General features: G+C 35.5%; 3 protein-coding genes across 3 annotated transcripts; 1 reads left to right on the top strand and 2 right to left on the bottom strand.

Annotated features, from left to right (window-relative positions):
- Window positions 1-776: 776 nt before the first annotated feature.
- On the bottom strand, window positions 777-10,763 carry LOC112052400 (probable enoyl-CoA hydratase). The gene is made up of 6 exons (XM_052887602.1): window positions 10,492-10,763; window positions 6,033-6,265; window positions 4,870-5,020; window positions 3,507-3,656; window positions 2,139-2,336; window positions 777-1,018 (listed from the first exon to the last, which is right to left on the bottom strand). The coding sequence occupies exons 1-6, from the start codon at window positions 10,628-10,630 to the stop codon at window positions 894-896; spliced, it is 996 nt and encodes a 331-aa protein (XP_052743562.1). The 5' UTR covers window positions 10,631-10,763; the 3' UTR covers window positions 777-893.
- A 440-nt stretch (window positions 10,764-11,203) lies between these two features.
- Window positions 11,204-18,526, top strand: LOC112056700 (derlin-1). The gene is made up of 5 exons (XM_024097170.2): window positions 11,204-11,559; window positions 12,153-12,356; window positions 13,235-13,383; window positions 14,218-14,328; window positions 15,410-18,526. Exons 1-5 carry the CDS (start codon window positions 11,407-11,409, stop codon window positions 15,546-15,548), a joined length of 756 nt encoding a protein of 251 aa, XP_023952938.2. The 5' UTR covers window positions 11,204-11,406; the 3' UTR covers window positions 15,549-18,526.
- A 1,678-nt stretch (window positions 18,527-20,204) lies between these two features.
- LOC112056703 (NADH dehydrogenase [ubiquinone] 1 beta subcomplex subunit 9) lies at window positions 20,205-22,107 on the bottom strand. The gene is made up of 3 exons (XM_024097174.2): window positions 21,942-22,107; window positions 21,364-21,506; window positions 20,205-20,449 (listed from the first exon to the last, which is right to left on the bottom strand). Exons 1-3 carry the CDS (start codon window positions 22,037-22,039, stop codon window positions 20,256-20,258), a joined length of 435 nt encoding a protein of 144 aa, XP_023952942.2. The 5' UTR covers window positions 22,040-22,107; the 3' UTR covers window positions 20,205-20,255.
- Between the last annotated feature and the right edge of the window lie 2,407 nt (window positions 22,108-24,514).

The raw sequence follows: 24,514 nt of genomic DNA, 5'->3' as shown, positions 1-24,514 counted from the left end.
TTTAGGTACGTAAATCTATGGTTTTAGCCCACGCCCCGCGGTTTCACCTGCGTAGTTCAGGCTACCCGGAATAGATTCATTATCCATAACTCATGTCTATTAACATGACCAATGTAGCCAGGTATAGTCGGATGCAATATTTATGACGTTTCCAAACATCGTGTGTTGATCTTCGCAATACAAGATTTTAGATGTCCCCGGTAACGCAGGGGCGCGGCGGCAGGGCATCACCCCGCGCGCGCCTCCTACTCATCCGAAGTGACCTGATGATCTGAGGGTATTGATTCCCAACAATAAAAGATTTTTCAAATCGGTTCAGTAGTTTCGGAGACAGTTATCACATCTTTCCTCTTAATAATATTAGTTTAGATTCGTAGACGATAGTTATTTTATGATCCATGCATAGTTTCTATTAATAAACTATAAATAATAACTAGAGCTGTGATAGCCCAGTGGATATGACCTCTGCCTCCGATTCCGGAGGGTGTGGGTTCGAATCCGGTCCGGGGTCCAATTTTTCAGTTGTGTGCATTTTAAGAAATTAAGTATCACGTGTCTCAATCGGTGAAGGAAAACATCGTGAGGAAACCTGCATACCACAGAATTATCTTAATTCTCTGCGTGTGTGAAGTCTGCCAATCCGCATTGGGTGGTGGTGGTGGACTATTGGCCTAACCCCTCTCATTATGAGAGGAGACTCGAGCTCAGAAGTGAGTCGAACATGGGTTGATGACGACGACGACGAAATAATAACTAGAAATCAATTAAAAAACAAATTAGTAAATCGGTTTTAATTTAATTAACAATTAAATAACATTAGAGATGCAAAACTTAAAGCAACATTACCATTAAAACAAACTCTAGGACTAGATGAATACTGCGCAAATAAGATTCTAAGCTTTTTTGTCCTTGTTCTCATCATCGAGTTTAATGGTGGTTTCTTCTAACGACTCTTCAAGTTCCCAGTCTTTTAACGGTACTTCTGAGAGCTTATAAAATTTTCCGTGTTTTCCGATACCTGGCGATAGAAAATTAAGTGTTAAAAATAAGATTTTATACTATTAGATATGTCACTAAAGCATCGAAAATGAGACGACCAAAGGATTTCATTTAATGACATAGTAAACCAACGAAAGTTATATAAACAAAAAATACATAAATATTGTCTACAATGTCGAGTTCAGTCAGGAAGTGTAAAAACTATAAAATATACATACAGTGCAACCTCGATATAACAAATCGGAGGGGCACAAGAAAATATTCGTAATATCAAGTAATTCGTTGAACTGAGGTTTGTTATGTTGAGGTTAGATTGGTCTAAAATTCGTTATAAAGAGGTAAAAGAATAGTTTTATTCACCTCAATATTACGTACTTATCTTGTTATAGCGAACAACTTCTACTAATAAATGATAACACATTTTTATCAAATTACTATAATGTATTTGCTATGTATTTAAAAACAATAATAATTTTTTTTTCTTACATTAATAATCAAAAAGAATTAACAAGTTAAATTTTAAAACTGTAGCCAATGTACTTGCAGGAATCCCGAACTTATTAGCTATGTCTAATTTTTTCGTCATGGGATTTTGGTCAACATAATTAATGATGTTTCGCTTTTCTGCGACCGATAAGGAACGCCTTTTACGTTTCTGAGCCATTTTAACTTAAATCTTCAACAATAGTAACGAGCAGAGGTGTTTACATTACTTTCCATCAAAACAACACTGATTACTTTACAAACAAAAGCGTTTCGAAACATGTCGAGACATGAATCACATTATAAGATTAAGAGTTATATTATTGGTAGAAACTTTATATAAAGGTTTTGGGTTGGCAAAATTCGTTAATTAGAGGTATGAATACTTTTTCTTGATAGTTGAAAATTCGTTTTAAAGAGGTTGTACGCAAAGAATGTTCGCAATGTAAAGGTATATTTTATATTGACTCTTATGGACAATTCAAGGGGATTACGAAAAATTTGTTAAATCGAGGAAGTCGTTATATTGAGGTACGTTATATTAAGGTTGCACTGTATAAATAGAAAAAATGTGCATGTGTGGTGTAGCTAAATTTGGATCACTTTTTGCAGTGATGTTGTAGGCACGTAACATAATAAATTACCAAACGACATACCTCCTTGGAACTTCTTGATCCCCTGTTTAAGGTCTTCCAGTGCTGATCCCAACAGGCTGTTCATGATAGCTTCATCTCTCATGCTCTCCTCACTATTGGGGTTCAACTGGGAGTTGACCGCCGCCAGCTTGTCCATTATGAGGGCATTCTGCGGAAACTTGACCAGTGATTTGGCCAGTTTTATTGATTCACCAAGAGCTGGAATAGATTGTTAATCACAATATCTGGTTGAGAGTGTTGTGGCCTCTTATCAGACCAAGAGACGCGTTTGGAACCCTCGTAACTTTAATTTTAAGTTTCCGACCAATTATTATCACCATTATCTAATAATATTATTACCTGACGTTTCGAAACTGCTCGTAAACTAAGTCTAAATGAAATAAATGAATTTTGACTTTGACATACAAACAATATTTCTATTATAAAAAACTCACAGCATTATATGGGACAAATAAGATATTCCTAATTTGAATTTCGGCCTATCAACCCAGCAGCATGGAGGATCTAAGCACTATAATATCCCCTCTCCAATAGGATGGGAGGTGGCACTGTAATGTAGTTAAAATAGGCTGATAATGATGATGAATTTTAATTTGTGTTTCTAAGGGTGTGCCAAACTTAACAGATTTAATACAAATATTATAAATGCAAAAGTAAGTCTGTCTGTTTGTCTGTTACCTTTTCACGGCTAAACTGATTTCGATGAAATTTAGTATAGGGATAAATAGTAGTAATTCTGCTGCAATAGGGTCGCACGACTACTACGCACTTATGGGCGGTGCACATAGTTTTAAGAGCCGATAGACGTTGGGGTCCCAAGGTGCTGGAATGGCGACCCCCCACAGGTGGACTGATGACAACAAGAAAGTCGCAGGGATTCGGTGGATGTGGGCAACTCTAGAGCAGTGATAGCCCAGTGGATATGACCTCTGCCTCCGATTCCGGAGGGTGTGGGTTCGAATCCGGTCCGGGGCATGCACCTCCAACTTTTCAGTTGTGTGCATTTTAAGAAATTAAATTTAAGAAAAATTTAAGAAATTAAATCACGTGTCTCAAACAGTGAAGGAAAACATTGTGAGAAAACCTGCACACCAGAAAATTTCTTAATTCTCTGCGTGTGTGAAGTCTGCCAATCCGCATTGGGCCAGCGTGATGGACTATTGGCCTAAACCCTCTCATTCTGAGAGGAGACTCGAGCTCAGCAGTGAGCCGTATATGGGTTGATAACGACGAACGACGAGGCAACTCTGGATTGTGATGTTTGGAAGTCCCTACAAAAAGCATGTCCTGCAGTGGACGTCCTTAGGCTGATATGATGATGACGATCACTACTAGTTCAAGAATCTAAGCAATAGACAATATTGTCACCTGTGCCTGTAGTGGTTAATTTATGGGCCAGCCCCATAATGTTGGCATCAGTACCAGAAATGGGTCGCCCAGTCATCAGTAGGTCCAGAGCGCGGGAGAGACCAATGAGGGATGTCAATCGTCTGGCTCCATACAAGCTCTGAGGTGCACCTAAAATTATAGAGCAATATTTATTAACAACCTCAGTAGTTGTTACTGTATTATAGAAGAGACTTGAATTTTTTTTCCCCTTAAATCCAATCTTATAGTAGGAGAGCCCTGGATGCTAGGTTTGCAGTTACTACAGCATCACTGGAATTAATTAGATTTGGTAGATTAGATGATAGAAAGAATAAATGTTTATATACTTTATTCGCTTTCAGCTATGGGGAAAAACACTACAGACTTTAAAGACAATTTTTGACAGAAAACATAAGCCAGTATTCAGGAGATTATTTCATTCAAAATAAGTAAAAAATTTACCGCGATCGTGGCTGGATAACAGAAACATAAAGGGGTTTATTTTGTTACTTTGCAACCCTCTCATTTCATTACAGTACGCACAAACCGTCAGATTTTCGAAATGGATACCTTTTAGCTATCAACTTACCGACCTTATCTTAATCTGATGTGCTGGTTGAGTATTTCTGAAGCTAGTTTTTTTTTGTTGCACTAAACATACCCACCAATAAGAGCTCATACTTGGTGGAGGTACTAAACAACGTGCAAGATATACTCTCTTATGTTCATCTGCCGCTCTTATGTGCTCAAGTAACTGCAAAAATCCCATCTTCGGCTCACCTACTATTAATGAAACAATGCTTTGTTTCATTAAGTTGTACAGTTTCGTCACTCCAGATTACTTGTACACATATTTATGTGAAAATCACACAAAAATTTGTCCAATAGATCCATGAACATACACATCCGGATTTATATTCTCTTATAGATATCTACCCTAATTCTCTTTGTAAATAAGATTCTCTTATAGTCTAGGAGCCATTTGCAACTCCAACTGCATTTGGTGTTTTTTTTAATCTTTACAAATTAGCCCTTGATTACAATCTCATCTGGTGGTAAGTCATTGTCTTATCTAAGATGGAAGCGGACTAACTTGTTAGGAGTAGGATGAAAATTCTACTTCCTTTTCGGTTTCTACTAGACATCGTTCTGGACACTAAATCTCTTGACTATATCTTTGCAGGTAGGGTGGTAATTAGCCACGGCTGAAACATCCCACCAGACCTGGACTAATTAAGAAAACCTCAACAAGCCCAGCTGGGGATCAAACCCAGCACCTCAGTCTTGTGGATCAAACCCACTGCATCACGGAGGCCGTCTAATTATTATGTTTTTTAATACGCATAGATAAGACTTAAGTTACCAAAACGTCTTCCAAGGCATCCGATTATTGCTGTGTCTTCTATAACACGCAGATCACACGCGAGGGCCAGTTCGAAGCCTTCACCCACTGCATACCCTGACACTGCTGCTATTGTGGGCTTCACGCACAGGGGCCGATGACGAAAGCGCGCCTGTTACAAATAATTATATCAAATCTATAATCTATATATATAAAAATGAATTGCTGTTTGTTAGTCTCGGTAAAACTCGAGAACGGCTTAACGGATTTATCTTATCTTGGTCTTGAAATGATCGTGGAGGTATAGGGAAGGTTTAAAAGGTGAGAAAAAATCAAATAAACTCCGGAAAAACCCTAAAAACGTTTATGAGTCAAGCGGTAGGGTAGGGGTAGGGTAGAGTAGGGGTAGGGTAGGGGTAGGGTAGGGGTTGGGTAGGGGTAGAGGTATTGAAGGGTAGAGTAGGGATAGAGAATAAGTGCACTTATGTCAAAACGAAGCTTGACCGGGTCCGCTAGTACTTCTAATAAAACTGTAACAGATAAAACTCTGTACATTGAAGATATTTTAAAAATTTCATTATAAAATTGGTACTTAAGCTGAAATTTCTTTCTTTACTTTTTATCTGTCTGTTTGTCCGTATTTTTGTTGAGTGGGCATCACACTGACACTACTGAATGAATTCAAATGAAACTTGAATGAACATAATATGTAGAAGGTTATAGGCTACTTTTTGACGCGAAAATTAAATCAGAAGGGGGGGAAACAGGGGTAGAAAATTGGTGTGAAACGAAAAAATTTCTTTATTTTTGAAATTACATTTTTTTCACAAAAATTGGTATGTACTAGAAAAATATTAAAAAAAATGACATTCAAGATTTTTCAAAACTACCCATACAGGGTCAAAAAGGTGTTGAAGATTTTTAAATATAAATTTTATATTGTTCATGTTTTGAGTTTTGTAAAATGATTAGTGGACTATTTATTACATTATAAACTGTGCAAAACTATAAATAGAAGGGAGTGAAATAGGGGTTAAAACTTTACATAAATTTTCACGTGGGCGAAGTTTCTTTTCACTCTTGAAAGTTTGTCATAATTCACATTAGTACATATTATGAATGTCATAAGGCAACTGTCACCCGCACCTTGCTACAACATTTGAGGTATAAGAAGAAAAACTCACAGCCGCATCAATCAGTGTATTATATCCTTTTTCCTCAACCTCATCCAGATCAAACCCCGAACAAAAGCTTCCTCCTTCACCATTAAACACCAGTACTTTAGCCTCTGCATCCTTGTCAAATGCATTGATGGCCTCAGTCATTTCTCTCAGTGTTGCTTCATCAAGACTGTTGCGTGTGTTCTGACGATCAATATTCAGTGTTGTGATCGCCCCAAATTTTTCTACTACAATATCTGAAACAACATAACTTTTTGCTAACAGCTCGCTATAAAGTATCTAGTGGCGTGCGTATGGTTGTCGATCAGGGTATGCATTGGATTAGAAAAATTAACAGGGATTTTATGCATTTATTAACCCTTCTTGTAATTGCGTGATAAGCATTAAGAAGAACATCTCTTAGGGTATGCAGTGCTTTAGGCACACCACTGAAAGTATCTAAATTTAAGGAAGGACTGTACAATGTACACAATCAATGTCGGCGGCCGGATTTAGGGGAGCGGGGCAGATAGCCCCCCTTGAAGGAGGGGTTGCTCATAGTTTTATATAGGAATTTTTAAAATTTTTGAGCTTAGGACGCAATCTATCGAATAGATATTGACGGGAGGGGGTGGGGTGATGGCAACTGGGTTGTTATGTTCTAACATAACCTAAATTTAGATTTTTACAAAATTAACTTGCAGTGTCCATTGGTATATAAATGTGACTGTAAAACCCAATACCCCAAGCCTAACTTTAGGTTATATAGCCAAACCCTAACCTAAATGTTTATGTTCTAACCCAACGTAACCTAACTTTAGATTTGAAAAAATTATACTTATAATTAACAATACCAACATTTTACTATTAAAAGAATAGTGTTTAATACATAGTGGACATCAGCAACTTTGTCTTATGGAAAGAGATTGTATAATACTGGAACTGTTTTTCATACGTCAGATCTTTATGGAACAAGTCTGAGACTTACTCAAAACTAAGCTTAATATATCTGTTAATGCATATGAAAATTGGTTTAGAAGTTTTTAAGTTATCCTATTTTTTAGGTTCATAGTATGGAATTTTTTTTTATTTCTCCGGAAATACATATTTTCGTGTGGTGGGATTAATAGTGAGGGGGTGTGGGTACTCCCCCTTACCCCCCCCCCCCCCCCCCCTTCGTGCAGAGGAATATTGAACCTCAACCTTTTTTTTTTCAAATTTTAGGACTAGACTATCATAAACAAGATCTATCAAACATAAAATTTTCAACTCTCAAATCGATTACGTAGATCATGTAGCTCAGCCACAAGTTCTGCCAGAGCATAGTATAGTCTGATTGATAAAACAACACAGAGGGTGGAAAATCTCAGAAATTTGTTAATGTATTAAATTAAGGTTACGGATATATTGTAGTTCTTTTATGGTTATGGTGTTATGGCTAGTTTTAGAATTAGAAAACATGTTCGAAATGAAAAGAAAATTCCAAAATGGACAGGATTTAAACAGCTAAACCGCTCAATTATACCCCTAAAAGTTACATTTTTTAAAGACTCAGCTGTAATTATCAGTTGTAAGGGTAACTAATCAGACTATAGTCAGATCGGGTAGGTATTTTAAACAATGTAAATAAACAAAAACAGCTGACTCAGGGGTGCTCAACATTTTACTACAGCATTATTTACGAATATTGTCATGAAATAAAACTTCCTTTGATAACCAATATTTTTTTTATTCTATATTCCTATATCCTGTTATTTATCTAACAGATAATGTTTCACTTATATTCAGGGTTCCGTAGTCAATAAAGAACCCTTATAGTTTTGTTTTTTATTATGTATAAGCAAGCATAAGGTATCCTCGACATATTTAAACACATTAATCAAAACGGTTTTTTCGGAGGACGATAAGGGTGATAGCTTCGTACGTTTCTTTTTTGGTGACGGAAACGATAGCAATGCCGAATAACTGCTCCGGCTAGTACCAGGCTCCGCTTCACTCATTTTCGTACTAAACTAAATAAAATTAATAAATTAATTAATTAAACAAATAAAAAACCCGACTGCCTATATGATACAAAAACTGAAAAGAAAAAAAACAAGCTCAGTCCAGAAGTGTAGAAAAAAATTAGAAAACAGTCGGGACCTATTATATTGAATATAATGATTTACGTCTACATTTTTTAATAGGTCCCCACTTTAGTTTAATCAGTTTTTGTATCATTTATGCAGTCGGGTTATTCGTTTATTTAATTATTTTATTTCATAATTTTTAGTTAGATAGATGGTGAATTTCGGATTTATTTGTTACGTTTGTTACAACGTACGATAGTGTATACCTACGTCCAACCGAGGATAAGTAAATATTCAAAAAAATCTACGGAACCCTCGGTGGGCGAATCCGACTCGCACATGTCGAGTTTTATAATCAATATATTTAATTTAGTCTATTTAAGGTATTTTATAACTACACTTCATAAACCTTATAGTCGTCCGCCTCGCGTATTATGTATATACAATTAATAAATAACGTTTTTCTAATTGTAGTTTTTTGTTGGCCATTATATACCATTTTGAAATTCTCACAAAAAGCCCTTGAATTTGATTCCCTTGTTGCAATATTTAAAAAAAAATCACCTCGATTCTATAGCATCTCACAGTCGTCTTGTTGGTTTTTTTTTAATTTCACCTATCTAAGAACACTTGGGTTATTAAAACAAATCTAAGGATATCTGAATTACGTAAATCCGTTCAGCGGTTTCGAAGATATGAGGTAATAAATAATACATACAAGATACGCGCGAAAAACAAACAACAAATAAACAATAATTAACAACAACAACGAAACGAGAACAAAACGAAATAATAAAAATTACAAAGGAAGAAAATACGCACAACAGTCTGGATTTAGTTAACGAATACTGTGAGGTAGGAGTATTAGTCACAGACAACAAATAAAGTAGTGTTTTGTGCTGTGAAGTGTGTGTGTGTGAAATGTCAAATCTTCTTTCACTTAATAACACAAAATCAAAAAAATAATCATAGTATAGGGTATTTCTGCAATAAATGAAAGGTAAAATTCACATTTAAATAAAAGAAAACATCTTCTTTTGATATGAAAATACGACATTTATAAAAATTATTAAAGTTATTATTTAATTTTATAAATGCACATTTAATACCCATAAAACTCAATATCTTTATTTTTCATAATGGTTTGTGACTCATGTCTGCTTGGGTTCTTTTTATGTCGTTTGTATTGTTTTTGTGCAAACTCTATATATTTAACATAGAGGAATTAGAAATGGAAATGCATCGCACCCAAATGCAGCAACAAAATTGTCTGTCGTTTTTTGAAAGGGACGAGGTAAACTCAGTCATCGAAAATATTTAACAAGAATAAATAATAAAATATTTAACAAGAATAATATAATCTGTACACAGAACGTTTAATTAATGGATCGATGTTCTGTTCGTTCGTTCGTTAGAAGAATAGAATCGATTTTTCTTTTAGATATTGTTTTTATTACAAATTTATTATAAATTATAATTATGTTTTTGACGACCTCCGTGGCGCACTGGTACGCGCGGTGGATTTACAAGACGGAGGACCTAGGTTCGATCCCCGGCTGGGCCGATTGAGAATTTCTTAATTGTGCCAGGTCTGGCTGGTTACCACCCTACCTACAAAACGTACCGCTAAGCGATTTAGCGTTCCGGTATGATGTCGTGTAGAAATCATACCGTCCATCGTCGTCCATGAAATCAAGGGCTAACATGTAAAGAATAACAAAAATAAAATAGAAATATTTTCAAATTGAACGTCACGTCATCTTTTACTGAATTAGAAGTTGTTGGCCGTTTTTCATGCCATTGAACTACTTACTACACAAACCGGAATATTTAGGGAGTTTTTTAGACGACGAAAACCATTACAACAATGAAACATCGATACAATCGAACAATCTAACGCGTTTGTTAGTTTTTTTACACGCGTTAGCCGCTCAACTATCCCAGTCGATTTTACAAACACTTCTAAATGCCCCGCTCTATATAGATAGATCGTTGATTCTTTGACAGAGAGGTAACGTCTTGCGAGGTAGGTCCTTCTATTATTGGTCCGAGATAATTAATTTATTGTTTGTGAATCCGGGCTCAAAAGGGCTAGAACCCAGAGCCGTAAAGCTTATTATTAAAAATACAATGTATGTGAATCGAAACGAAAAGTGTCGCCCTAAAAGAACCTTTTTGAGAAGTGATATTGTTGTGTAAAAAGCCTAAAGTTGTGGACTATAGATCTGGTATACATAGCTGTAGTTTAACTATAAGGCCTAGAACATTACCAAAACTTACATAAAACAGAAAAAATACACAAATTACTTTAGTTACGCCGATAATATACTGATTGAATATCTATTGAACCAGAAACTGATATAGAAATTACTGAAATTATATTCCATTCTCGAACGTATCTAAAGCTTACTTACTTGTTTTTACTTTAATATCTTCTACATTTTTAGCCTCTTCTTTCTTTTGGACATCACTCTTTGAGGAAGCTAATCTTACTGTATTTATCCTAGCAAACGTGTTATTAAATGAAACGCACTTTTTCAATAAACTCTTCATCTTTATAAGGTTTCCTATATGATAAACGACTTTTTTTCTAATATGCTATTGAAAGTAAGTTCATAAAATTAAAATATTAGAGCTATTCCGTCTTTCGCGGCTTTTTAAGGTTATGATTTTTTCGACAATTGACATTTGACAATTTGATATTCGACATTGACATTAAATTTGACAATTGGTATTTTGACAAGACAATTCGACAGAGATGCAAGTAACAAAATCGTAGACAGAGAAATTAAAAATAAAAACAAAAGCCCTAAGGAAGAAGAAGGTAAAGTAATAGGGATGCTCCCTTGCATTAACTCAAAAAGGAATTACCTAGGCATTGCGTCATGATTGCGCATGTCTGTATATTATACGAGTTAATATAAAGTTAGAGTCACCATGACAAAATACAAACAATAAGCATTTAAAAAAGTTTTCTTAGTCTTTGTTTCAAACCACAAACGTCAAAATCAAAAACTAATAGACCGAAAATAAAATAAAATATCAGTCAAGTCAACTTCAACTGTCAAGTGTCAACGTAATACGTATGTATGTTCCTTCCTTGTGTCAACGACTCAACGTCAAGTTCAATCAAATTCATTTCATCATCATCATGAAATGAAGATTCTTTTTACTTTGCCACTGCCAGTTTGCCTTGTCTGAATTATTGACAAATTCACAGAGGACACGTGTACTTGCTGTATACATTGACTCATCTGTTGTTCTTTTAGAAAATTCTCATGTTATTGTGAAATATTTCATTGCAGTGGTTAAGCTGTGAAAGCGACAAAATGTCTGAATTCAAAGATTGGTTCAACAGTATTCCGTTCTTCACGCGATATTGGCTAGCTGGTACTTTAGCTTTTAGTCTTATTGGACGGTTTGGATTGCTAAACTACTCTTACTTTATTTTGGATTTTTACTTATTCTTCAATAAGTTTCAGGTAAGCTCACTGTGTACTATAACTTCAGAAGCTTTATAAAGTCATTCCTTATCAGTTCAAAGTCCTCATTTTGATGGTTTTGTTTATCTGTAAAACCCTAATAATAACTTATATGCTTCAGTTTATTGTTATACTGTTAGGTTATTTAGTGTTTATGTATTATTAAATACTCTGTTTTCGTAAAACTGAACACAGGAATAACTTTGTCTGCATGTTGTTTATGTCAATTACTAAAATAGATAATTGTGCCCACTCAGGAAGTAGTAACAATCATACTTGATATGTTTATTATAGCATACACTTTCGAACTGGAGTACTATAAATAATACTATCTATCTAGGATAAATACTACACATAGAGTAATTATTCTTTAGAGTTGTCCACTGTAAAGTATATACTTTACATTATAGATACTTATTTATTTATTAAGGAAAATTAAAAAAAAAATTAAACTTAAAAAACATTTATGTGTGTGTCATAGGCTATATTTTATCCCCGTTTTTTCATGGGAATGGGAAACTTTAGCGTGAAACACAACTTCATTGATTAGTATAGTTAATGTAGACCTGTAATTAATTTCAATATTATTCCAGATATGGAGGCCCATCACAGCACTATTCTTCTACCCCATCACACCAGGCACTGGCTTCCATTTCCTCATAAACTGTTACTTCCTCTACAACTACTCTCAGAGACTGGAGACGAGCATATTTGCAGGCAAGCCAGCTGATTACTTCTACATGTTGTTGTTTAACTGGCTGTGTTGTGTCATCATTGGGTTCTTGGCCAATGTTATGGTAAGTTTGACTTTTTATCATCATCATTCATATCATGTTTGGCTCACTGTTGAGCTCGAATTAAGAAAATTCTCTGGTATGCAGGTTTCCTCTCAATGCTTTTCCTTCACTTTTGAGACATGTTATTTAATTTCTTAAAATGCACACAACTGATATGTTGGAGGTGCATGCCCTGGACCAGATTTGAACCCACACCCTCCAGAATCGGAAGCAGAGGTCATATCCAATGGGCTATCACGGACTTTTTATCTATACTAATATTTACAATATTATACAGAGGTAAAGTTGGTGAGGTTTTGTAGAGGGTGGGTAATCTCTGGATCTACTGAACAGATTTTGAAAATTCTTTTACCTTTAAAAAGCCACATTATTTGTGAATGTCATGGGCTATATTTTATCCCCATATTCACATGGGAACACAAACTCAAGAGTCCTGGGTTGGGCTATGAAATATTCAGCTTCTTCTAGAAACTTCTCAGCCCAGGTAGTTTGTAGTTTTAATCTTCCTTTGCATTGGACAGTGTATCAAGCGTTAGTCCCAAGCAATATACATAGTTAATGATCAGGATTCATGACTAACAGTGATAGTTATAAATCAAACATCACTAAGCTCCATAAGCCCTCTTCTATAAGAAGAAGGTGTATAACTCCATTGCTTTGCTTTATAAAGAGTCCTCCCTGTAAAGAGATTGTTGATGATTGCTGTTTTTTTCTGTTTCTTCACTTTTATTTATTAAGCCATAAAACAAATTTTCATATGTGTTAGTGGAAAAGGAAAATATTGAAAACATAACTTTATTTTAATTACACAGCTAATTTCATTAAGCATGTTATTTACTTGCTTAGACTTTGTCATTATTTACTATTTTTTTTTCCAGGTGTTAATGGACCCCATGGTTCTATCAGTCCTATATGTCTGGTGTCAGCTTAACAAGGATATCATTGTGTCATTCTGGTTTGGTAGCCGTTTCAAAGCCATGTACTTGCCATGGGTTCTTTTGGCTTTCAACCTTGTGATAAGTGGGGGGTAAGTTCTAAGTTAATATTCTGGAATGACACAGGAAAAGACAGATTAAATTAGTTAGAGAGATTTTAAAGTATTACTATCTGGCAAGTTCGTTGATAACACTCCCATGATATGCGGGCGATGGGGGGATAGACTGTGCTGGTGTGAAATCGTTTGTGAGGGGAAGTGATGTGCATCAGTAGTGGGTTTTCCATTCATCGCTAAATGGTTCGTCGACCATTGTGTTTGTTACGAACGAAGTTGCCAAGCTTGTCAATTTTCCTGATTCTCACAATATAAATAACTTAATTAGACTTAAAATGCCTAAGCAATCTCTCTACTATTTAATTATTAATATTTAAAATTGCCTCTTTGATCCAGTTGTGTTATTCAGATCACATAATTCTAGAAATTCTCAGTAAAAATTCTCAACCCAAAGTCAGAAGATAATGATAAAGATTAGTGTCCACGACGGCCTCCGTGGCGCAGTGGTATGCGCGATAGATTTACAAGACGGAGGTCCTGGGTCCGATCTCCGGCTGGGCCGATTGAGGTTTTCTGAATTGGTCCAGGTCTGGCTGGTTGCAGGCTTCGGCAGTGGCTAGTTACCACCCGACCGACAAAGAAGTACGGCCAAGCGATTTAGCGTACTGGTACAATGTCGTGTACAAACCAAAAGGGGTGTGGATTTTCACCCTCTTCCTAACAACTTAGATTGCATCATCACCATTAGGTGAGATTGTAATCAAGGGTTAACTTTTGTAAAGAATAAAAAAAAATATAACTTGTATCATGATATTAAAAATAGTTATTACTTATTTATGTGTCACTGAAGTAACTGCTTTGTTTTTGCAGTGGAGTGATGGAGCTTCTGGGCATCATGGTCGGACATCTCTCCTTCTTCCTGCTATTCAAGTACCCACAGGAGTTTGGTGGACCCGCATATCTTACGCCACCTGCGTTCATGTAAGTGTTTTACTCATGTTGCTTTGTATGAACTATTAAATTATGGATCTATACTACAGCCTTTCTTGACGAGTACTGTTTACTAACAAACTAATTAAAAATGAGGGTATAAATCACTAGTTAATACACACCTAATAACAATTACAATTAACTAGTTCTTAAATTAATAAGAATAAATTTGATTAATAAGCTTAGAACAATACGATATGGTTAATATATTTTATATAACATTTTATAAACAAACCATACATAATTTAAAATAAATAAGTTATGAAATGAAAGGCATATTCTACCTTCATTTCTAATTTCTTTGTTGGTAAACAGTACTCATCAAGAAAGGCTTTAGTATAGAACATATTTCGTACAGATAAGTATAGCACCACTGTGCTAAGAGATGTTCTATAAAAAAAGCTGAACTGCATAACTATTATTTTTTTAACTAAAAAAAAACTTTTTGTATTATTTACTCATATAATCCTCTTTCACACAAATCTATTATAAATTTTGTTGAAATTTTAAAATGGAGATAACTTATACCCTGGATAAACATATGGGTTACTTTTTGTCCTGGAATAATCTGTAGAACCCGAGGGACTTGTGAAAATTTAAATTCACACAGGTTAAATCAGCATCCTGAGGTAATTTATAAAAAAATAGTTTGTGAGGTTGTGGTATGACTAGTGTACAGTTTTTTTAATTAATCAGTGAGGGAAGAAGGAATTAAAAAAACACTTAATTATTTATTTTTTGGCCACAATTTAACTAGGCAACCTATGTACAATGTGTCAAATGTGAACATTTTCTATCATTTATTTCTTGTCTCAATTAAAACCCCGATGAGGGTATATATTTCTTATGTCGTAGTTAATTAATATAATATTATAAAGAGGAAAACTTTGTTTGTATGTTTGTTTGTTTGTAATGAATAGGCTCAAAAACTACTGGGCCGATTTCAAAAATTCTTTCACCATTCGAAAGCTAGGGTATAGGTAGGGTAGGGGTAGTTGAAAGTTTACATTAAGTTTCACGCGGACGAAGTCGCGGGCGTCCGCTAGTTAATTAATAAAATGATTGTTTTCAGTAAGCGTCTCTTTCCTGACACTCGATACGTCGGTGGCTTTGGTACCGCGCCTCAAGTGAGGGTGCCCACTGATGGGATTCCGCGCGGGATGTTCGGGGGACACAACTGGGGCCGCGGACAGACACTGGGCGGCAACTGAGAGTGTACATACGTGCACTATGTGTACATGAACGGACTGACCATAGTGCAGTGCTTCTCAAACTGCTCTGCAAGACCTAGCACGACTAGCACAACTTTGCGCCTAGTGGGTGGGATAGTAATTTTCAATGTTTTCATACTGTTACTGTCGCGTTAACGTAAACGTGAATTTATATGGAATTGAATCAGTTGTTCCATAGTGCCACTAGATGGCGCTGTTTCAAATCCTTTAAAATTTGCGTTTACGTTAACGCGATCGTCACAGTATCAAACTGCCACTAGGCCCTCTGGTGTATATGTGATATTTCGAGCTCATTATCCTTGATTTTCTTTTTTATTAATTAATAGTGAATATCATCCTTTAATTTGACTAATTCAGAGAGTATAAACTAACAAAATAGATAAGAAAACAGGAGATAAATTAAACTTGGTTTCCAAATAATCTTCATTCACTAATAGTCAGATAATAGATACTAAACTCAAAGATTTTATGCTATTAGATATGTCAAAATTGAGGTGAACAAAGGTGGATAATTGTCTTTGGTTTCATTTAGTCTAATTGTAAACAATGACAGATATTTAAGCAAATAATACCTAAATATTATCTACAATATCGTGTTGTGTTTAGGAAGTGTAAAAACTATATACCTACACATAAATTTATAATGTAAGTAAACACAAAATTGTGCATTTGTGTGTTTGTGTGTAAATGTGGAGTAGGTAAACTTGGATCACTTTTTGTGGTGATTCTGTAGGCATGTAACATATCTAGTAATATAAAATTGTTGAAGTTGAACTAAACTGAGGAAATGTCTAATCAATCTACCAAAAAACAACATGTGTATTACTTATAAACAATGGTAAAGTTGTGGTATTACCAGGGCCGGACCGTCCATACGGCGAAAGGAGCGGTCGCTCCAGGCGCCAAATCCTAGGGGGCGCCGAAATGGTAAAGACAAGATCGAAAAGAAATTTATGTGATGAATTTACGTGCGCGAAAGGCGCCATAATTGGATCTCGCTCCATTCTAAAATTTACCTCGGTCCGGCGCTGGGTATTACCTATAGGTATTATGAATAATAATGCAAACTGTTACAGAAGATAGGTACTGAAAATAATCAAAAAGTAATAAATTAGTAATTTATATGAATGAAATTTATGTGTATTACACGTCCGGCCCCTCAGAAATTGCGATCGTGATCAAATGGGCGATGTAACTTTTTGTAGTGATGAGACAAAAAACGAGGCAATTGTAATTTAATATTTTTGTCCCATTCGATTACGAACTGTCAGAAACGCAATCTCTGAGCTAAAAAACTAAATAATTTGTTCTGTAAAAGTCATGCTCGGCCTCTGCAGAAATTTATAATGTGGTGCAGGTAACAGATGTGTTTATTTTTACAAATAAATGTTTATACTTTACTCTAGACCTACATAATAATGTATTTTATTATTGTATTTAGTGTTTCTACAATTACACAAGTTTTTTCTCCTACAGTTCGTTTTGTATAGCATGGTGTGGGTGACAGTTCCTTTCACTATTGAAAGTTTGCCGCGATTTACGATAATAGTACGTATTATGAACGTCATACAGGTGACTGTTACCATGTACCCATACTATCTGAAAATCACTTTAAATGCATTTAATTATTTTAACTCCTCCTAACAAGTTAGCTCACATCTTAAATTGCATCATAACTTACCACCTGATGGTAAGTTATAATGCAATCTAAGATGGAGAACTAATCTAAGATTGTAGTCAAGGGCTAACTTGTAAAGAATAAAAAAAGCGTGTGTCATCTCCGACGCACGAATGGAGTTTACTCTTTTAGATCGACTGTCTAAATAAGTGTATGTTGCCCCTCAGCATACACTATATACGTCTCAATACTTACGCCTGAAAAGTGATAGGTGCGCAGAATAGGTTGCGCACAAAAACGTAACGCTTGTCATTCGTTCATCGAATTTTACTGCCCATATTTTTTTTCATACCGGGGGGCTTTATATGAAAAATCGATTCTTAAGGAGTAAACTCCAATCATCATCATCATCAGCATATCAGCCGATGGACGTCCACTGCAGGACGTAGGCCTTTTGTAGGGACTTCCAAACATCACGATACTGAGATCTTACTCACTTCTTTCTAGATGGACCAAAAAATAAACTCCAAAAAAATAAAATTAAAAAAAGTGCAATCCGATTCAAACTTTATGACGTCCCGGAAGTTAGTTGTAGTTGACGCTACACGCAAGTATTACTTACATAATATACAGTGGCGTGCACTTCCGAAATTCAAAAATGCACTGCCTAACCTGAGGACTCATTTCGAAAATGTATTGAAGATGAAATGTCACATTTGTACGTATAATGCTTACCCTGATAAAAAAACCTTGTGCACGCCACTATATATGATAAAGCCTAAGATACAATTAAATCATGACGCGTGAGGAGACTGTAGGTGGGAAAAACGTGCACGGGAGGATGTCACTTCGCCAGTGGCGTGCACAAGTTGTTTTACTAGGGTCGGCACTATACATTAATATTTGTACAGGTTTGTGCCGAGTCCTCAAGGTAAGCTGTGCAGTTTTGCATCTATGAGGTATAAGCGCTGTTCCAAGAAGTAACATTTAATTCGTAACCAATAGTCAATAATATTCTGTTTTAATTAATTATTAAGATGTATTTCATAAACTTAATTTTTCCTTATTTTAATCAATTGGCACATCACTGTGTAGATCTTAAATGTTTTCTTGGGATAATATGCGTGTCAACATTCATATAAAGTCAACTAATTGAGCATATTGCACGAGTACCTAATAAAGATCTTCACACACTTGTATACGTATTAAAGTTTATTGTGATAACAGCTCCTGGTTTTCATATCTAGTTTTTTTTTTATTATGGATAGGTATTGTTGTTTTTAGTAGTTTTTAGTTACAATTAACTATAAAATATATAACGAAAATATTTTGCTTCTTATTTACCATCTGTTTGAAAACATCATCATTATCAACCTATATTCGGCTCACTGTTGAGCCTGAGTCTCCTCTCAGAATCAGAGTGGTTAGGCCAAATAGTCCACCACGTACAATACAGGGATAACGTATGATACAGGGATGTATCGTGAATAGGTAAAATTTGAATATGGGGGGTAAGATGGATAGTTGAAAAAAAAACATTTACAAACTCGTGTGATACATCAAATGAAAGGTCTTGGAGAATTTTAAAAATATTTTTTTTGGCCATGGCCTTTTCTCTGAAACCACTATCTAAAATTTAAAAAAAAAATACAGAAATTAGCTTTTTATTTGAAGATTTCTGGAAATTTTTGAATATGAAGGTCACTTTTAATGGGGCAAGATGGAAAATACAAAAAAAAATTCAAACTGCATCATTGTGACATGCGCCACTGATATCAAATACTTGATTTTACTTTACTTCACCAAGCACCACCAGACTAATCTATAATAATAATAATAATTTGATTTAATCGGCTTTAGTTAATGCATCACAGTGTTGGTACCGCCTTCAAAGTGATCAGAAGGTAGCACAGTACAATGTATATTACTTTTTACTGTTTGTGGTTTTGAAGTCGGTTTGACTTTTTTGACAAAAAGATTTTATTTTTCTGTATTTAGTATGACACCTTAGCATAGTGAACGATAGCACCACAGTACGGGAAATTTCGTTATTTTCGTTTTAACACGGAATTACGGAACCGATTTTCATGAAAATTAAATGGGATCAATCTGGAACCATATTTCTTCAAACTAAAAAGAATTTTCAAAATCGGTTAAGAAATGACGAAGTTATGAGGTAACAAACATTTAAAAAAAAATACGCGTCGAATTGAGAACCTACTCCTTTTTTTGAAGTTGGTTAAAAAAGCCACGGTATTTGTGAGGCTTTAATTTAATTTATCCCCGTATTCCCACGGGAACGGAAACTACGCGAGTGAAACTGCGGCCACAGCATCGACTAGTGCTATTATAAAGGTAGTTTTTTTTTATTCTTTACAAGTTAGCCCTTGACTACAATCTCACCTGCTGGTAAGTGATGATGCAGTCTAAGATGGAAGCGGGCTAACTTGTTAGGAGGAGGATGAAAATCCACACCCCTTTCGGTTTCTACACGGCATCGTACCGGAACGCTAAATCGGCTTGGCGGTACGTCTTTGCCGGTAGGGTGGTAACTAGCCACGGCCGAAGCCTCCCACCAGCCAGACCTGCACGAATTAAGAAAATCTCAATCTGCCCAGCCGGGGGTCGAACCCAGGACCTCCGTTTTGTAAATCCACCGCGCATACCACTGCGCCACGGAGGCCGTCAAAAACCTTATGCTGTTGTGAACACAATGTAAATATATTGCACTAGCGGACGCCCGCGACTGCGTCCGCCCTTAGGCCTTCTTAATCCGACTCTATCGCAAAATCTTTTCTTAGCTGATACCTACTAACTATAGAACCTCCCTGTCAAATTTCATCTTTGTATGTCAAGCGGTTTTGAAGATTTCGTGACATAGATTTACGATTCGGTACAATTTCGTGATAAATGACCTGTTGCATTTAAATATTAAGATTATAGTGTTCTATAGTTCAGTTAGTTTTTGGCTATTAAAATTTCATATATATGAGCAAAAAAGCAATCAAAACAACCAATAAATTAATATAACAATTACTTTTACTATTATAAATAACTCTATACAATGATTAATGGTGTTGATCTTTAGGGTCCGATTTGCCATATTCCTTCTCCCACATGGCGATAAACTCTTTCTTTCTCTCTTCACGACGTTTGAAGTACTCTGGATACTGAGCTTTCTCCAGCGGATGCCAGTAGTCCAGCACCCAGTCTGGCGGGGTGACAACACGTTGATGGGCTACACCTCCCACACTCATAGGGACTGGGAAATATTAACAGCTTTTTAGTAAACATTATATTAAAAGTACTTAAACATTAAAAGCACTTAAACATAACTGGCTACGAAATATAAGGGAGTGGACTGGCATAAAGACAGTCGAAGAACTTTTCCGCCTAGCCATGGATAAGGAAAAGTTTAGAAAGCTGACCGCCGACCTTCAGTAATGGAGAGGCACTCTAAGAAGACTTAAACATTAACTTATATTGAATTATCAATAAATTATTCTTGTTAAATGGAACCTTAAATAATAACATAGAATATAAAAATAAATAAATAATTAATTGGAAACTTAAATAATACACCTTTGGGTGTAAGTAGTAAAATTATTTAAAATTGTTAGTGAAATATGCTTGAAAGAGAATAGTGGGAGACAAGTAATAAATAATACAATCTTTTCTTTAATTCTGTTAACCTAAACCTATTTTGTAGAACTAAATATTTTTGTTACAAAGCTCATGTGGAATACTACTGCCGTGCTAATTTTTGCTTGCAAGCAAGGTGTTAAGGCTTAAGGGCCTTAGCACCTCAGCATTGGGCCAGCGTGGTGGACTAATGGCCTAACCCCTCTCATTCTGAGAGGAGACTCGAGTTTAGCAGTGAGCCAAATATGAGTTAATGATGATGATGGTGATGGATGATGATGATGATTATAGAAAGTCATTAGTTACACTATCTATAGCTCAAGGATGGCTGAACTGATTTGGCTGAAAATTGGTGGAGTTAACTTTTAGAACCAGATGGCTTTATGATACTTAAGGTAGGGGTAGGCTGAGGGAAGAATAGGGATAGGGTGAGGTAGGAGTAGAATAGGATAGAGGTAGGAATATGTCAAAGCAAAGCAAACCAGGTCCGCTAGTCACTAAAATAAAAAAGAAAACAACTGATCTTTGTCTCACATTTTTTAGGAATAGGATGTTGTTTTAAGAACAGCTCCTCTTCTCCTTCTTTCAGTAATTGGGCTGCCTTGATCATGTCGGTCATTTTGGCGTTTTTATCAAAGCGCTCCCTGAGGAGCACAGCTTGGTAACGGTATACATTTCTGTAATTTTAAAAAGAAAAACATTTTGTTTGGAAAAATAAAATTTTGTAACCATACACTAAATAATGTAAAAAGTCCACAATTATGTGACCAACCTACATTTACAGAATACAGAGACTATGATAAATCATAAAATAATTATAACTGATCAATAATCACTACATAGTGCCTACAATACCTACAGATACAATTCAAACCCATTTAGAAAATGTGTTTAGATGAGGATGATTTCCAATAAATTATAAAAAAAAACCTTCAACATAAATCCTTGCATATTATAAAAATCTTCATTAATTTCAATGTTACTTGGTTAAATAAACGTGAAAAAATCTGCAAATTAAAAAGGTGGAAAATGTCAACAAAACAAGTAACCATTACGTAACGTCGGGAAAAGTATACGAAAGATATATATTTTCTATAATTGTATTCACTTACCGTCTATCATAAAAAGACTCTAAATTACGTAAACCCCTTTTGTAAAGGCTACAAACTTTTTGAGCATGAGTTGTTATGCCAAGAGGTACATTCGCCATTTTTGTTTTGTTGACCGCAGCGACAGCGCAGCGAGCCCGCAAATCGCAATCGATTTCGATTAGAATTTGGATTGACATGACACTGACAGTTGACAATGACATCTGACAGTTTTGGAGTTTTCTTTTTTTTAATTTATTGTTGTCCTTAGGGGAAAGTCATTTGTGTTTTTTCTGTTGGAGGTCTTCAGACGCACACGTTTATTTTCTATGACAAGTTTGCCTTTGACTGCGATCTCGCTTCTGTATTCTAGTAAGATAGAAATGGGCGGAAAAGGTACAAGTTTATTCTACTCATACCTCTGGCGGTTTATACGCGGCATCGTACCGGAACGCTAAATCACTTGGCGGTATAATGATAATTAGCTCAGTGGAAGTCCACCAGACCGAGCCATTTTAGAAAATAAAAAATTCTAAACTGACCCGTGCTAGGACCTGAACTGAATAAAAGGAAACTTAATCGAACCCAGGTACCATCTGTTGAGAACTTAGACCAGTTGAGAACCACTACCAGTTGCACCAGAGAGGTCGTTAAATAACTATCACTGGTTTTCGTTATAAACTGCCACACTATCCGATTAGTTAATGGTGTTTGTACTTTGTAAACAAAATTTGGGCTTAAACCCAGTCGATTTAGAATTCACAGCAGGCCCTGGAAGTGGAAGGAGGAGAACATTGGCATCTAGGATTATTTCCTAGGGTGGGCCTGGCCCCCTACATCAAGTCTATTATTAGTATCTTAATATAAGTTCATATCGGTAGCCCAGAATGCTACCGATATGAACTTCTATCCGATATGTCCAATCTAGGGTGGGCTTGGCCCACCTGCTATACGCGGCTATGATGGAGAACTGTCCACTTGCTCAGGTATAATTTCAAAGGGGTTCTTCTAGCGGCCGTGAGGTTTTTAGGGTTGCGTAGTCAACAAGGAAACCTTATAGTTTCGTCATGTTCGTCTGTCCGTCTGTCTATCTGCGGTTTAGCTCTGAGACTTATAGATAGATGTAATTTTGCATTATAAATGTCGACAAAGTCGCAAAATAAAAAATTTGTTAAATTTACGATTCAGAGATCCGTTATTATATGTAGATTTAGTAGTAAGTGCTAATTTTTGTTACATTGAAGTCCCCCTCCATCTACCAGCATAGGCGTGTCTATGATTATTTCCTAGGGTGGGCCCGGGCCCACACTGTCAGGAGCCGGCTCCTGACATGCCGCTGAAGAGAGTATGAAACGGGAAAATTAAATTTAAAATACCTATCCATAAACGATATTTAAAGTACCTATCCCATTGTTTATGGATAGGTACCTAGTTGAAAAAATCACAAAAGTAGGAAATAAAATGTACTTTACCAGTGTAAAATAAATTTCAAAATCGGTTCAGTCCTTTCAGAGATAGCCCCCAACAACTTTACAAACTTTACGTCTTTATAAAATTAGTGTAGGATTAACTTTACTAATACAATATTTAAAGAACACGTACTTACGTATTAACTATGTAAATAATTGACTTATACATTCCTTAGTACACATCCTGACTAGAATACTTGCTTATATAGGTACACCTATCTACTCATTCATGTAATAGTTAATTTATTTTGAACTAGTGGACGCCCGCGACTTCGTCCGCGTGAAATACATTATTTCACATATCCCAAAGGAATCGTGGATTTTTTCGGGATAAAAAGTAGCATATATCTTCTGCGCCGTGTGTGAAGTCTGCTAATCCGCATTGGGCCAGCGTGGTGGACTATTGGCCTAACCCCTCTCATCCTGAGGGAGACTCGTGCACACAACAGTAAGCCGAAAATGGGTTGCTAATGATGAATGATGATGATGATGTATCTTCCAGTGAAAGTTCCATTAAAATCGGTTCAGCCGTTGCAGAAATTAGCCCGGACAAACAAAGATATATTTAAGTATGGTTATAAAACACTTGATAAAACAAGGTTATTTTAAAATTATAGACAGACAAGACACGTCATTAATTTATATGTAAGTATGTATAGATATAGATAGATAAATAAAATCTTTTAATTTTTATTTATTATTGATTTATACTAATGTAAGTATAACTACAGTATAATCTTATGCAAAATTTTCAGCGTAAGTTGCTAATATAAAAACAATTATCAACACCTAACTAACTGACAAAATGCCTTGAACTTAATAAACACCTACGAGCAAGTCTTTAACTTTAGCTTGTATTTTTAATGGTCGGAGATGAGAAGTATTGTAAATAATGTGATTTTTGTTCAATGTTTAATTTAGTAAAGTATTAACAACGATATTTTACTATAGACATGTTACGTGGCTACAAAATCAAAGCAAAAGTGATCCGGATTTAGCTACTTCACTCAACGCACACATGCACAACCTATGTATATAGATTTCCTTCCTGAACATACAACTCTACATAGTAGACAATATTTATATATTATTATTTCTTTTGTTGATATTAGCAACTAAATGAATTTA

This window comes from Bicyclus anynana, chromosome 2, assembly GCF_947172395.1.
Source record: "Bicyclus anynana chromosome 2, ilBicAnyn1.1, whole genome shotgun sequence".
In the NCBI taxonomy this organism is placed as follows: Eukaryota; Metazoa; Arthropoda; class Insecta; order Lepidoptera; family Nymphalidae; genus Bicyclus; species Bicyclus anynana.
The sequence above is the reverse complement of the archived record's forward strand: the minus strand, read 5'-3'. Positions and strand labels throughout refer to the sequence as shown.

What these genes read in the sequence shown, in the direction of transcription:
- LOC112052400 (XM_052887602.1), bottom strand. Translation starts at nt 10,630, where the DNA reads ATGAAGAGTTTATTGAAAAAGTGCGTTTCATTTAATAACACGTTTGCT. An exon ending in ATACACTGATTGATGCGGCT is followed by an intron (nt 5,021 to 6,032) that starts GTGAGTTTTTCT and finishes TATTTGTAACAG; the next exon opens with GCGCGCTTTCGTCATCGGCC. An exon ending in ATGCCTTGGAAGACGTTTTG is followed by an intron (nt 3,657 to 4,869) that starts GTAACTTAAGTC and finishes CTATAATTTTAG; the next exon opens with GTGCACCTCAGAGCTTGTAT.
- LOC112056700 (XM_024097170.2), top strand. Translation starts at nt 11,407, where the DNA reads ATGTCTGAATTCAAAGATTGGTTCAACAGTATTCCGTTCTTCACGCGA. An exon ending in TATTCTTCAATAAGTTTCAG is followed by an intron (nt 11,560 to 12,152) that starts GTAAGCTCACTG and finishes ATATTATTCCAG; the next exon opens with ATATGGAGGCCCATCACAGC. An exon ending in AACCTTGTGATAAGTGGGGG is followed by an intron (nt 13,384 to 14,217) that starts GTAAGTTCTAAG and finishes TTGTTTTTGCAG; the next exon opens with TGGAGTGATGGAGCTTCTGG.
- LOC112056703 (XM_024097174.2), bottom strand. Translation starts at nt 22,039, where the DNA reads ATGGCGAATGTACCTCTTGGCATAACAACTCATGCTCAAAAAGTTTGT. An exon ending in GAGTCTTTTTATGATAGACG is followed by an intron (nt 21,507 to 21,941) that starts GTAAGTGAATAC and finishes TTAAAATTACAG; the next exon opens with AAATGTATACCGTTACCAAG. An exon ending in ACATCCTATTCCTAAAAAAT is followed by an intron (nt 20,450 to 21,363) that starts GTGAGACAAAGA and finishes AATATTTCCCAG; the next exon opens with TCCCTATGAGTGTGGGAGGT.